Source organism: Myripristis murdjan, chromosome 4 (genome assembly GCF_902150065.1).
Source record: "Myripristis murdjan chromosome 4, fMyrMur1.1, whole genome shotgun sequence".
In the NCBI taxonomy this organism is placed as follows: Eukaryota; Metazoa; Chordata; class Actinopteri; order Holocentriformes; family Holocentridae; genus Myripristis; species Myripristis murdjan.
In genome coordinates this window covers 19,712,593-19,727,320 of record NC_043983.1, presented here as the reverse complement: position 1 = coordinate 19,727,320, position 14,728 = coordinate 19,712,593, and the positions used below count along the sequence as shown (strand labels likewise).

The 14,728-nt window shown below is 41.2% G+C and overlaps 1 protein-coding gene across 1 annotated transcript in view; it reads right to left on the bottom strand.

Moving 5' to 3' along the window:
• hdlbpa (high density lipoprotein binding protein a) overlaps window positions 1–14,728 on the bottom strand; it is a 20,440-nt gene extending 5,712 nt beyond the window's left edge. The window contains exons 1-23 of the mRNA XM_030049578.1: window positions 14,644–14,728; window positions 13,009–13,079; window positions 10,190–10,304; window positions 9,902–10,068; window positions 8,593–8,808; window positions 8,295–8,501; window positions 7,306–7,521; window positions 6,508–6,714; window positions 6,306–6,413; window positions 6,115–6,219; window positions 5,647–5,725; window positions 5,371–5,510; window positions 5,182–5,286; window positions 4,911–5,024; window positions 4,674–4,760; window positions 3,801–3,932; window positions 3,480–3,698; window positions 2,792–3,013; window positions 1,884–2,102; window positions 1,656–1,794; window positions 1,418–1,569; window positions 1,225–1,329; window positions 1,000–1,134 (exon numbers count right to left, since the gene is read on the bottom strand). Of these exons, the coding sequence (XP_029905438.1) occupies window positions 1,000–1,134; window positions 1,225–1,329; window positions 1,418–1,569; window positions 1,656–1,794; window positions 1,884–2,102; window positions 2,792–3,013; window positions 3,480–3,698; window positions 3,801–3,932; window positions 4,674–4,760; window positions 4,911–5,024; window positions 5,182–5,286; window positions 5,371–5,510; window positions 5,647–5,725; window positions 6,115–6,219; window positions 6,306–6,413; window positions 6,508–6,714; window positions 7,306–7,521; window positions 8,295–8,501; window positions 8,593–8,808; window positions 9,902–10,068; window positions 10,190–10,265 (3,150 nt within the window). The 5' untranslated portion in view covers window positions 10,266–10,304; window positions 13,009–13,079; window positions 14,644–14,728. The remainder of the gene's footprint in view (window positions 1–999; window positions 1,135–1,224; window positions 1,330–1,417; window positions 1,570–1,655; window positions 1,795–1,883; window positions 2,103–2,791; window positions 3,014–3,479; window positions 3,699–3,800; window positions 3,933–4,673; window positions 4,761–4,910; window positions 5,025–5,181; window positions 5,287–5,370; window positions 5,511–5,646; window positions 5,726–6,114; window positions 6,220–6,305; window positions 6,414–6,507; window positions 6,715–7,305; window positions 7,522–8,294; window positions 8,502–8,592; window positions 8,809–9,901; window positions 10,069–10,189; window positions 10,305–13,008; window positions 13,080–14,643) is intronic.

Genomic DNA, 14,728 nt, shown 5'->3' with positions numbered 1-14,728 from the left:
GTTCCCTCTTTGTGTACTGATGAATGCATTAAGACACTCAATACTAGGGCTGTAGTCTGTTAGTCAACTGGTCAATTTATTGGTCGACCAAAATCTGATTGGTCGATTATTTGCCGTGTTAATTTTAATCAGGAGTAAAACATTAAGTGCTAATGGGGGTGTTTTCAGAACAGCCTGTTTCACAGGTAACAGTCTGTCTTCATAACACCCCCTTGTTTTCACAATTTTGGATTAGCCCAACTCACTGGCGGAGACAGATAGGTAGGCCGGTATGTTATGAACTGAAGAAAAAATTAGGCCTGGTTTTCCGAATATTTGCTTAATTAAGAACGTTTAATGACTATTTAGTCCTCTACCATGTCAAAGACGTCATTAGTGTGGCAGCATTTTACCAAAATAGATGGAAAAAAGTCGAATGCAAACTTTGCAAACAACAGTTTGTGTATCACAGCTCAACGACCAACATGCCATATCACCTAGAAACGGTAAGCTAACATGTCTGCGTTAGGTTGCTCCGTCAGTTTTGAGTATAAACATATAAGAATTGGCATATTTCAAAGTTTTAGTCTTAGTAAATTTAGATTTAATGTACTGCAAATACTAGTTGTTTGTTTATTTATAATTCATTTAGGCGGCCAAGGCTACCAGGTAGGCTACTGCCCAGTTAATTAATCTAAAAATACTAATTTTTTTTTGTATTCCCGCCGCTCCCTGATTAGTCGACTTTTGGTTGAAATTTCAGGACTTTAGTCAACCAAGATTTTCTTTGGTTGACTACAACCCTACTCAATACACAATGTAATATCCATTTAACATGGTTGTTTTGGTGAAGCTAGCCAAAAATCTGACTACTGAATCATTTTTAAATTCAGAACACAAAAAAAAAAAAAAAAAAAAAAAAAAAAAAAACTTCCTTTGCCTAGCAAGTACAACAGGGATAGTCGACTATCTGGACATATGCTTTAAGTCCCACATCATGTCCACATCTTTAGTACTAACCCGATCCTCCTGCTCAGCCTGAAGCTCTTTGACACGCTCCAGGAGGCCCTCTTTGGCGCGGTCTAGATGATTGGCCAAGCCAGTGATGGAGATTATATCAGACTGCAGCTCAGGAGCAGGCACTTGAATATTAACCTGGGGGCAGAGTGGTGAAATCAGTCTAAATTATAGCGAAATAAAATCCTGAGCTCATCTCCAGTGCAGAGACAACTATTTACTGCAAACCTCAAATTCATCCATCATCTTGCGAATTCCGCTTCCTTTCTGCCCAATTATGTAACGGTGAAGCTCAAAAGGCACTTCAACCTCAATGGTGACAGGAACCAAGGCCTAAGAAAAGGGAGGAGGGTTTTAAATTAATCAAGTCAAATAAACAAGGGGGGGATCAGAAATAAATGTTTGTGTTATAAATGCTGACCTTCAATGCTTCTATTGCAGCCTCACACCGTTCTTTGCGTCCAGAAATCACAATCACATCACACTTCTTAGGTGCAGCTGGATCACCAGGCTCCTTCACTTCTCCATTAGTCTCCCCATTCTCCTGTACAGGAGCCTCTGCAGGAGGGGCAGCTGAAGGAATGAATCAGACAAAGCTTGATTAGAAAGTCAAACTCTATAGGGACAGCATGCGCAACTCCTGACTGATTATGTCTTACCTTGAACGTCTTCACGGTCAGGGAACTTAATTTGTACATTATGATCTCTGGTGATCTGCTGGATTCGTGAGCCCTTGGGACCCATGATGGAACGGTGGAATTTTTGAGGAATGACACACTCCATGGTCACTTGAGCATCCTGGAAATCAACAGGGTCAAAGGGAATTGTCAAGTCTGATTACCAAAGATCACAAAATGACCATCTGATAAAAACTGGTAGTCACTCACCAAGTCCTCAATGATTTCCTGCATTCTCTTTTTGGCTGCCTCCACACATTCTTTGGCTCCCTTGAGGGTGACCTTGTCACTCTGAGAACCAGTGCGCGGGAAGCTCACCATCACGCCACCATACTCATCAGCAAGGTCCCTAAGGACTTGGCCACGGCGAGCCACAAAGTAGCGGTGGTGCTTGGGATCAACACTCATTGTATCCTCGACGACGTTATCCTGCCAAAAAGAAGAGTGCACTTGTTCAACAGTCAAGCATATAAGAAGCTGACACTAGCCGTATTTCCATCAACATATTTATGCCCCTTTTGAAGTATCAAATTAGAGAATGGTTGATGGAAACTGCAAAACAAAGTTTTTACATTTGCTTGAGGGTTTTTTTGCCATTTTTGAAAGTCAACACGCTAAATGGGAGATGGAAACATTATCTGTATAATGATGAAGTAGTGGAGAGGCAGGGATTCCTCTGTCAGACAACAAACATGACAATGGAAGAGACACTACATGCTCTGTGAAAGGCTTTTAGCAGGTGTGGTGTCGTGGATCACCTGATAGAGACCACCCCACTTCCAAAGGTAATCACTTGCCCACTAATTTACGACAGAAATCTATCAAAGACAGTAATTGCTCTGGTAATAAGGACCACTGATTTGTAATACCAGCATCATTTGACTGTGTGCCGTGTAGTGGCGAAGGAGGGAATGATTTTGGGCGCTAAATAACCTAAACTTGAACAAGGAAGCATTCTGTGACAGGCGGCAATAAGCATAATAATTCGCTTAATGTAGTTGATGGAAACACTCATTTTCTTTTATCGAATAAATCTAAATGTGTTTAAAATATGCGAAACATCTTAAAAGGAAACCAAGTTATTAACCAGCATGGTCAAAACTGATCAGGTGCCTTACCAAACTCTTAATGAGTTCCTCCAGCTCTTTCTGGGCCTCACGCACAGCCTCTTCTGTGCCAACCACAGTGATCAGCTCCTGGTCCTGGTCATCTGCAGTGGGGAAAATGATCCTGGCACCAGTGCTGTCCCGAACTTTACGGATGTTTCCGCCTCCTTTCCCGATGAGGAACTTGTGGTACTCTGGCTTCGCACGCAGCTCAGCGGTGTGACTCTTTGTTTGCTGAATAAGATGTTTTATAGTGTTAACTCTACACATAAAAGCTGCTTTTCTGAGAACACAAAGCATTCACAGGTCAATCTCGACATCACAACCCTACCGTATGATTGAGGCAGGCTGAAAAGAAGCTCTTGCTAACTTCAACAGAAATAAAATCCTATTATGCTCAAATTCAAAAGCTCAAATGTTTAACACTTGAATTTTCTTGCTTGAAAATGTTGGCATGAATGCATGACCGAGTTAGTGACAGTAACAAAAACAAATTTCAGTCTCATGGCCTATGACTAACTGTGATCAAGTTTCTTGTCGTTACTTTTTGGTGCAAGGACTCTCTGAAAGAAGTTCTGTGTCTTAATGTGGAAGTTGAGGCAAAGAAGTACCTCCTGGTCTTCCTCTACCACGGTCTCTTTTTGGATGGTAGAAAGCTAAGGTCAACACAAGTTCAGTTCTTGTTAGTTTTTACACCAACCTTCTCCTCTGCCAAGGCAAGCAGTTGCTGCTTGGCCTTCTCCACATCCTCAACAGGGCCTCGGATGGTGACTTTATCGATGCCTGAGCCCTCAGTTGGGAAGTGGATGTGCACACCACCACATTCCTCCATGATTGAGCGCACAAAGCGGCCCTTTGACCCAATCAGGGAATTGTGTAGTTTTGAGGGAATGGAAACCTCCACCTCTGTAATGTTTGCCTGAATGCAAATGAGACATTAATTAGGCATACCACCCAAATATATCTTTTTACAATTGTGGGAAACACTGAAGTAGGTAGTGACCAAACAAAAACATCTTACCAGCTCCTTCTGAATGGCCAAGATGCGATTTCGGGCAGCCTCACAGTTTGCCTTCTTACCAGTTATGACAATCATCTCCGAGTTGCTATTCTCAGCAGGGAGATCGATTTTTGTGTTGGTTTCCTCGCGAATCTAGAAAGCAGAAGAATAAAATTGATGCTGTAAAAAGACTTGGAATGACTCACTTCATTTATATGCACAGAAAAATCTGATTATTGAGAGTAACTGGGTTATTGCAGGCAATCTGGTAATGCATATAAATACATCACAACAAGCCGAATACTCGAAACCCCTGTATAAGTCTTCCTCCAATAATCATGTTTCTCCCCTGACCCCTGCTGACAGCAGTGCTGCTGTCTACTTGCGGCTGGCAGAGAGCTCCTATCAGCAGCCTCTGATGTGGATTTCCAACACGCTTTGCCCCTCCCTTCCAAGGGTGGAGACAGGCAGCGACAGATGTGTTCTGTTTTCTGTCTTATTTTCATTACATGTAACATTGCCATAACATTATTAAGCTTTCTTCAACAACCATGTAGTTTTTACTCTCCTGGGCATTGTACAGTGTGTATTTAATGTGTTTATCCTGTTTTTTCCTTACCCGTTGTCTCCCCCTGCATGTGCCCACGGAAAAAGCCGTGCAGAAATCAGCGTACATGTTTGCATGGCACAATAAACTAGTTTCTCCAGGAGAAATGTTGCTGCCTTATGCCAATTTCTCTTAATCCCTTACCCCTAATATGGAAATCAGGTTTCTTGTTTACATGGCACTTACACAATCAGACAACTGCCGCACGAGGGCAAATAACCAGATTAAGGTGCATGTAAACCCAGTAACTGACAACTTCACTTCAAGGTATATATTCTTAGTTATACCTTCTTGATATTTGCTCCTCCTTTTCCAATTATGTTCTTATGGAATTGCTTGAAGATGGGCACTGAAACAGAGAAGCTGTTCTCCACCTGATCAAAGAGTCACAGAAGGTTAAAACACAATAATCCTTTGTTATAACATTCATAAGTATGAAACAAGATGTAGAAATATTCTTTATCCTACAGCTCTGTCCAATCACATAGCTTGTGGAACAATTTACACATAAGCATTAAATGTACCATTTCAGCCACCATCTTCTGCATGAACTTGGAGCATTTCTCCACTTCAGTCCGTGGGCCCCGAAGCTGAACGATGTCACTCTTCTGCGCCGGGTCGGGGAAATTAATGATGACCTTGAAGAAAACAGTTTTTGGAGTTAAGCAACGGAAATGAGTTTAGTACAAAGCAGCCCAAACAACAAGTGGCCACTGACTAGTCAGTTGCAAGTAAATACAAATACCATAGTCCAACAAGACATGATTTGGTGGATTTCCTCCCCAAACAACTCACCTCAGGAAATTTGTCGCGCACTTCTTTTATCTTCTCCCCTTTTTGCCCGATGATGGCTCTATGAAAACGCTGTTCAATGATCAGGTCCTTTGTACGCTCATTCTCCTGTAAGAGAGAGTAGATTAAGTGTTGGCCTAAACAGAGATCCCATTTGTGACATCTTTACATTAAACCCCAGTTTGAACTAACCATGCGTGACGCAAGCTCAAGCAGCTCCTTCTTGGCTTCCTGCACACCCTGGGGATCCCCTTCAATGCGGATCAGGTTGCTTTTCTCATTGTCAGGGGGTATACGGACAGTCACTTTGTGCAGCTCTTTGATGCGATTGACTGTAAATAAACAAGTAAACGAACGAAAAAGGGAGAATAAGGAACGCTTTTGATCAAGTTTTTGTTGCACTATCTGCAACCTAAACCAGTCTCTGACGACAACAGAATTTATACAAGACAGTAACACAGTACTTACTGTTAACACCACCTTTCCCAATTAGGTGTCTGTGGAATTTTGGATCCACGCTAATCTCCGCATAATCCATACGGCTCACCTGTGAGCAAAAACAAAAGAAACATATGAGACAGGGGCTGTGAGTGACAACTAACAACTGTTCTTAGTGTTCAATAGTTATTTTGAACCTCAAGTCTTAAACATGTTGTGAGGGAATTAAGAATTAACTTCAGTCCTCACATGAAGAGTGAAATATTTAATTTTTGACATTCAGAACTGCCAAATATGTTCATATACAGCTTCTTATTTGAAACAGAAAATGTGCCGCTCCCTTAACTGCGCACTAGGGGTGTATCCACTAAATTTAAGATTTTTTTTACTTAATCTGCTTCTACAGAATTTCCAGCACTTGACTCTGGGACTACAAACTTGACCCCTTGTGACTGGGAACTATGACTTGGACCTCATGACTTGTGACTTAAGCCTCACCAGATCTGTAACAATGGCTTCAATCTGGCTCTGCACCATCTGCAAGTCTTTGGTGGGACCCTCCAGGGTGATCTTATCCTCTCCCTCAGTGAACTCAATGTGCACCTGCGAATAAAAAGGGATTTAAAAAACTTAATAGTTGTAAAATTACTGCAAGTGAGTAATTACTAAAATTAAGCCATTCCACAAACCTTGGGCATTTGTTGGGTAATCTTGGCCAAGTTCTGCCCCTTCTTGCCAATAATGAATCGATGAAGCCAGGAAGGAGCTGAGACCGAGGAAACAGTGTAGCTGTTGGCCTGCAAATAGAATCAGGTTTTTAATGTTTCTTTGTCACATCTTCAATAATGACATCAATTTTATATTACAAGGCTCTCACACAGTGTTACGTACCTTGGCGTAAACTTCAGTGAGGGCCTGACCCAGTCGGTCTGGCTCCCCACGAAGGATGACAGTTTCTGAGCTGCTGTCAGAAGGTGGGATCTCAACTGAGACACCAGTTCTCTCCAAGATCTCCTGCAAGGTGTTTCCCTTGGGGCCGATCACATACTTGTGCTGAGACTTCTTAACCTCCACTGCAATGGTGGTGGCATTCTTCTTCTGCAATAGAAGAAAGTAGTTGGTCAGGGAGTGCCATTTTTTGTGTTTACAGTGTTTCCATAGTCAGAGTGGGCCCAGAACATGAAAATGTTTATTTTTTTATTTTATTCAATTTATAAAGGACAGTGTGCACTTTCATTAGCTATTCAAGGAATAAAAAGATGAGTGCACCAGATTTAGCAAGAAAGCTAATTTCCATCTGTAGTCCTTACAAATAACATTAAAACAATCAACACAGTAAAACAAACATTAAAATTATCAACACAGTAAAACAAACATTAAAACGATTAACACAGTAAAACAAACATTAAAACAAACAGACCTGCACCTCTACCTCACATACCAATACACACAACATAAACACTACAGGCAGGCCATACAAACATAAATAAACAACCTAACCATTCCTAATGTAAAGTGCAGTGTAAAAAATGCCAGTTAGGTAGTAGTAGTAGTATTATTATTGTATACTTAAAGTGTGTCAGGGTTTAACATAACATTCAACCTACGTAATGTAAAAATCCAATACTTTAATTTGTTTCGACATAAACTTTCCTTATATTGGCTTACATACAGTACATACTACCATACCTTCTCCTCATAAATCTTCTTGATCATAGCCACAGCAAGGGCCACCTGCTCCTTCTCCCCAGTGATGACAATCTCCGTCTTGTTCACGCTGGGAGGGGGTACATTGATGCGGGCACCCGTTTCTTGCATCATCTCTCCTACTAGTTTATTGTAGGCACCAGTGATGAATGGGTGGTACACCTTGTCAATGTTCACCCTCTCCACAGCACGCTTGTCCTGAAAGAGGTGTGATAACAGGGAGGAGGTCAGAGGGTACGAAGAAAAAAATAAAAAGAATACATCAGCGACTGTCAAGAATCAAGGTCACTGAATGTAATAATCCACTCTGAAAAGGAGGCCAGTGCAACTGCATGACCCTTACAAAACCAACTTTGAAACACAGCAGTGACTTGGCATGCCATGATCACGAGAAAACAATACACTATAAATAAATAAAGACTCTTTGAGATAAGTGAATAACTATTATTTGTATTTTTATGGCATTTGTGTGTTCCATCATGTGAAATTGTTTTTCATGTGAAACTAACTGGGCTGCTGTCTTGGCCAGGACTTTCTGGAAGCAAAGATCTTGTATTTAAATGGGACCTTCCTGGCTAAATAAAGGATAAATCATTAAAATAAAAATAAAATAACTCACATTAACACAATACCCCCCTTTACTTCATGACAGCATTTCATGAGGGTTTTAAGTTAAGTTTGTCAGTTATATTTGTAGATTTTCTCAATTTAGTTCTATGTCAGAAATAATTTTATAAATGTAAACATGGGTTTGTATTATAACACACAAACCAAAAGGCCCAACACCTCTGAGCACTACATAAGTTCTGGTCTTTGGGGAAAAAAAGAAAAGAAAAGAATCTCCGCCACAATGAAAAATGATGCAAATTTCAAGTCAGAAACCTGTCTCAACAAATCAGCAAGTCCATCAAGGGAGCTGCTCCCTTGATCTGTGATCAGGAGTCATCGGTCATCACATCTGAAGTAGTTACCTGCTCAGCAGAGATCAGGAGGATCTCATGCTTTGCCTTCTCCAGGCCCTCCTTAGTGCCAGAGATCTTGATCTGGTTGCTGGGGTCGTCAGGTCGTGGGATCTGGATTTTGGTGGCAGTCTTGAGCTCTAGCTCCTGAAGTTTCTCCCCATTCTTGCCAATGACAAAACGATGGTGCTCCTTGGGGATGGCGACAGTAGCTGAAGCCTGTATAAATAAAAACTACAGTTAGCTCTACTGTCTTCATTAAAGACTTTTTAGTCAACCACTTATCATTAACAAAGACAAATCTCTTGACCTGAGTCTGCAGTCGGGACACAATCTCCTTACGGGCCTTCATCACAGCATCTAACTTTCCAGACACCATGATGGAGAGACCCTGATCTTTAGCCATGGAGAGTTCCAGGTGGGCTCCGGTCTTGTGCATGATGTCCACACAGACCTTTGCTTGGTCGCCCTCCCCAAACTGGTTGATGTCCTTGTACTTGCGCTCCTCCAGTGGCACATGGAAAACCTAGTTCATGAGAGAAAAGAAACAAGACACATGAGCTTCAAGTAGAGGTTGCACGTGACCCGACAGGATTTCCAACTGCTCAATTCTTAAATATAAAAGCAAACAATCAGAAAAACTGTTTGTTTTTTGTCCTCACAGCACAAAAATCTTAGAACTTGCATTAGCAATGATGAGTGGGTGGCTAAAAACCCCTTGCAGTCCTAAGCTAACAAAGGCAAAATAAATAAATAAATAAATAGACTGCTGTGTCTTCATGAGCAAAAAAAAAAAAAAAAAATTAAGCCTAAACAAAAAGTGATCCAATAACAATTTAAAAAACCTTGACTGCAGGCTTAACAAATTACAAAGTCATCTTATTTGCATATAAGCAAGACAAGGCTTACATCTAAGATTAGTTAGGCGGGCTACCAATTGTGTTACACTTCGCCAAATAAATACTCAAAACCAGTAGTTCAAGTTTTAGAGTTAACAAAGCCTCAAGATTAATACCTGTGCCTCTATGACCACCTGCACTCACAAAGAGAATGAGCTTCCAGATGAAACACCCTGTCAGAGAATCGGTGCTTCTGAGGGTCACCACAAATTCATTATTCACACTTAGCTTGTAGGCTAATAAGCACTGCTCCACAGGGACAAAATGTACATGTACATATTCTTCTGGCCTCAAAGTCTTACAACAGTTAAATTCTACTCAGTTAAAAGAAAAAACATGTGCCTTAAAGCATCAACGCTAGTTATAAAAATAAAATTTAAAAAAATTAGAAAATTAAACAAACAAAAAAAAAAACTGTATTGGCAATGCACCTTGCATTCCTGTTCCCATTTTGCCTCTTGGAGAGATATTTGTTATTCCCACGGTTAACTAGCCAAACTTGGATGATGTGAAGTTTGTTTACAGCAGCACAATAGAGTTTAAACAGCTGAACATTTTTCCTCAATTATCTAAAATGTCAACAGTAAACATCAGATTTTGGTGTCAGTCCATCTGAATTAGAGTGGAAGGAAGTGGGTGGCAGTTCTCTTAACCCTTCACCTACTATTTTGTTTTACATATTTAACAGAACTGTTGTAGCCCACCTAAATGTAGTCATACCTGGGTGATAACAGAAGACTTGAGAGGACGGATCTTAGATGTCCAGGCGTTGGCCGATTCCTGGGTCCCCTCAGGTGAGGCTGCCTTCTCAGGCAGAGGGGGGAAGGCATCCTTGTAGGTAGGAAGGGCATCTTCATCCCCTGCACCACTGGATCCTGCCACAACAGCTGAACACAGATGGCAGAGGAGATTTTAGACAGAGAAGTCCACATAAGGGTTCTGTGTTTGCATTTTAAGAATCGACTGTGGCCTTCAAATCCAGTTATCTAGCCCAAGACAAATACTTACCACCACTCTGCTCTGGCAAGAGCCCACTGCGGTGTTCATTAAAGCTTTCCTGCGTAAGTACAGCGACTGAGCTCATGGTCAAAATCCCACGTTAACACAGAGTCCGAGTGTGCCACTGCAAGGAAAGTTAACACCACTTTAAAAAGGTTGTTGACATTAAAGGTGAAATACTCCCAAATCTAAGAATTCACAAGTACTTAATTAGCATGCATCAATACAGAATTCGAGTTTTAACATTTTGGTCTGCAACTTAAATTGGAGTGCTTGGTGTCCATCAAACCAATGTGGCATCATCACATCTGATATTAAAATATTTCAGCACCAAAAAGGACTGTAGCTATACTCTGTCCATGTCATTTCTGTGTGACACCCATGAACAATTTGTGATGTTAGGGACTCATTTTAATGTGGAGTTTGCATGTTCTACCCATGTGTTTCCTCTGGCTTCCACGCACAGTCCAAAGGCATTCAAGCCACATGAGCTGAAGATGCTCAAATTGCCTGTGGGTTTGAATGTGATTGTTTGTCTTTGTGTTAGCTCTGTGACCGCATGGCAATCTGTCCAAGGCAGTTCCCTGCTTTCACCTACTGCATGCTAGAATGGGCTCCAGCCCCCTAGTGACCATGAAAAGGAATAAACAGGTGTGGAAAATAGATGGACAGATAATTGTGATGGCCCTGTTTAGATTGGGAAGTGAGAAATTGTAAGTTCATTCACATTCATGAACAACATACCACTGACACAGTCCAATGAAAGTGTACAAAACTGACAGTTTGCTGTGTGTCGCCTCCACAACATAAAATGAACCAGTGCAGGACATAGAAACAATACAGTATGCCTCGTTAAAGTGTTAAAAACAAAGGCTAAGCATGATACACAAGCTTATCAATAGGTGGACTTTGAGATGACCATTATCTAATCTAGCTCAAAAGAAGCCATGCCTTTCAAGAATAATCTCAGTTCTTGGCATTTATCATGTGACCACTGAGGGAATCTGTGTTTAGACTGACAAAGGTACACCAATGTCTTAGTGTCGCTAAGAAAACACTAATGTATCGAGTGCCACAACTACACTTTGCCTTTCAAGGAGAAACCAGTTAGTCTTCTGTTCAACTGTCAAGATCCAGTGCTATTCTAAGTATTGCAGCTTTGTGAGGAGGCTCTGAGGTTAAGAGGATTTCCCCACTGACCCCTCAGTGTAAGGTGGACTTAAGCAAAAACTACAACTCAACACAGAATTCACAAATGCCATTTTTATGACCCATCAACATAAAGAATTCTCTCCCAAAGCAAGAAACCAAAGAGCCCAGGATCTGATCTGCAGCAAAAACCTTAAAGCTACTTTTGATAGTTGAAGTGGACAGTTTTTACTTCAGCCCAACAAAACCATCTGAGCTGAGGTATGTGAATTATTTTAGGGTGGATTTTGCCCCTAGGCATGCCTGCAATTCATCTGCAAAGCACAGAAAGATAACTCCCAGATGTCATGGAGAACTGGTCAACATTTAGGCTCTCATTTACGGCTTTTCCACAGAACACGCAATTGAGGGAAATTTACTACAAGTTTGAATATGGAGGTAGCCATTTCAGCAGCTGGGAGTTCTTGGAGTGGGCTGTCCCCACCACACACATACACACTTGAGAACACCCTTTCAGAGGCCTCTTCCTTGTCAGGCTTCGTAAACCTAAGGCTTCTCTGCCAAGTTCTCACTAGTGCATAGAGAACTTGTTGCCAATTTAGGGTTAGTAAAAACTCTAAGTTTAAAAATGGCCTGAACAAAATATGAAATCAGTACAAGTGATCTATCCAATTATGAAATCCTGCGCAATCTCTGCTGCAGCTGTGTCGGTACATCTGCAGGGCATCCCGTTCTTAGGAAAATCATTTTCCAGGACTTTTCAAAGAACATATTCAGTGACTTATGTACATGTTAGCTGTTGCCCACAGGTCAGTTTAAAATAATTTTCACTGGAAAAAGTGAACATAGTGACCAAATAGCTAAAAACTGTGAAATTGACTCCAGTCTCAGATAATGCATTGTTCATATGTTTTTGTGATATACCTGTTTACATGAAAAACAAACAAAACAAAAATATGCTAGGAACGCACAGATGTGTTGATTTCGCATTATCGCCACACCGGTAAAAGTGCAAAGCGTTGTTTTGCATGTTTTTGACTTGTTTTGCCTTGGAAACACAAGAGGCACTGTGGAACAGTGAAACTGTGGCCAGGTATCACTGGGAGCTGAAACAGGGTGTCAGCGGCTGAAAATGTGCAATGGGAGCTCAGGAAAACATTTGAAAATGTAATCTCAACCAAACTTTATAATTTTCCAGGATCGCCTGACTGTTAAAAATAATTTATAATTTTTAATATTTGAGGTGTTTTCCATGACTGGAAAACAAGCCAATAAATTTCCAGGGTTTTCCAGGATGGGCAGGAACCCTGATTTGGTTCCGAGGCTCTGTGCCTTTCTTTGTGACTCACTGCAGAATTTATTCCAGTGTGTGCTGCCATTTAAGAATGGCTCTCATTTGGGGAAAAAAATATACATGTATGTATATGTGTGTGTATTCATTCACACAGACATTTTTTTAATAAAACCATGCTGTCACTGCAATTTCTAGCTGGGGCTGAAAAAGCAACAAGACCAGATGAATTTTCAGTACTGTATTTAAATTTTTGTGGTTACAGGGTTAATCTTCCAGCTGTACGGGACACCCAACAACAAATGCAAATGAATGTATATGAAACAATATGGTGTTACATGCATATGACTGTGGATCTGTGATTTAGTTCATGATAGTAGTATCTTACCAGCTAAATGGTCAGTACCAGATAATCCGTCCTGTAAAGCTGCCAGTTCGCGTCAGCCTGCCAGCTTTTGCCTGAAGACCAAAGGAAAAATAATTTGTGAAGACAAGGAATTCCTCTGTAGTGCAACATGGGTGTTTGCTTTCACATGCATAGGCGTGGATACCTAGTACAATATTTTAAATTCATAGAAAACCAAAGAAACTGTTATAAATAAATATCCAGATCAGATTTAACAGCTTACTAGCTTCCCCTTTTAGTGTTTGGCTTAAGTGTGTCAGGACAACAAAAATAGTAGCTCTGTTTGGTATAGCTTTCTATAACATACCATTAGTTAAACAACTAGTGACAGACTGATCCCTCTTATCCCACCAGTAATTAGCTACATCCACTTAATACTTTCAGTTTAAATATACACAAATGCTACTGAGACAAATGCCAGTTGTGTCATCAAAATGCATGACTGATAATAGTGGATGTACATTTATTGTTTTCTATTTATGATAAACAAGCTGTAGATTACAACATGTATCTTAAGAAGGTGCCAAACTTATTAGCTCAGACTAGTTTGTAGGGGCCAAATACTGCATCAAAACCAGTAGCTGGTAAATCAGTAACCACCTCCAACAAACATGGTCAGTCGACGTATACAAAGTAATTTAGCTGAGTTTATTCACGTTAACCTTTTCGGATCATTAAGGGGCTCTGAACGCAGCTAACAAGTTAAGACTGGCCAGTACGCCTAGACCTCAGTTAGTTACGGCGGAACAGAAAAGTAATTTCCTAGCCAAAGCCACTGAGTATCTGCACAAACCCAAATCCTGGATTAAGGCTTTAAGTAGCTGGTTAGCTAGAGCGCTAGCATTAGCAAGTTAGCCCCTGACGACACGTTAGAGTTAACGCTGGCTGGCGTCATGTTGGCTAGCGTTAACCAATCATCAAAAATTTATCAAAATCAAGAAAAACTACCGTTAGAATGACGGGCATGGACAGTAAAATGATCCCAATTGCCTCACAAATGTCTGCCCCCTGCCATTAGTGGGTAAAGATCACTGATCTGGTGATTAGTGGCTCCATAGCTCTAGCTAGTTAGCCAACTTGCTAAAAACTTTGACCGTGGCGTGTGTGACTGTGACACGTAGCTCGGCGGATAGCTACACGCTAACGGTAGGTAGCTTTGGCTGCTCCAACTGACCAACACAAACTTCAGGCTGGACCTTGGCGAACATGACTCCATTAGGTGAACCCTTGGTCGAAACCAGGGGTCTTTGTACATAACTTTGAAACGTTTCGCAGACCTAAGGCATGTCATTGATTGTTTTAAATAAAATTAGCCAACGCAGCTGGCATGCTGGTTACGTTAAAAGTGTGAGGAGAACTGCAGCATTAGCGAGCTAATGTTAGCTAACGTTACAGTTTGTACCACTAGCTCGCTAAGTCCACGTAGGCATAAGGAATACAGCTGAGCAGGGGAGAAATGACACGGAGTCAGGCCGGCCGGAGCGTACTGTAAGCTAGCTACACCGAGAGACTGCCTTCCCCACTAACAACTAACACTTTGCCCAGTATATGGCAGGCAGATGTCATGTGCAAGGCGAATACAATCATATTCGATAAGAAACTGTACAAGACACTTACTTATTTTATGTTCTCGTCTGCCCTAAAGGTGCAGAAGCTGTGATGAAATTCCACTGGCGAGAAGGTGGGACTGAAGCCTCACTAA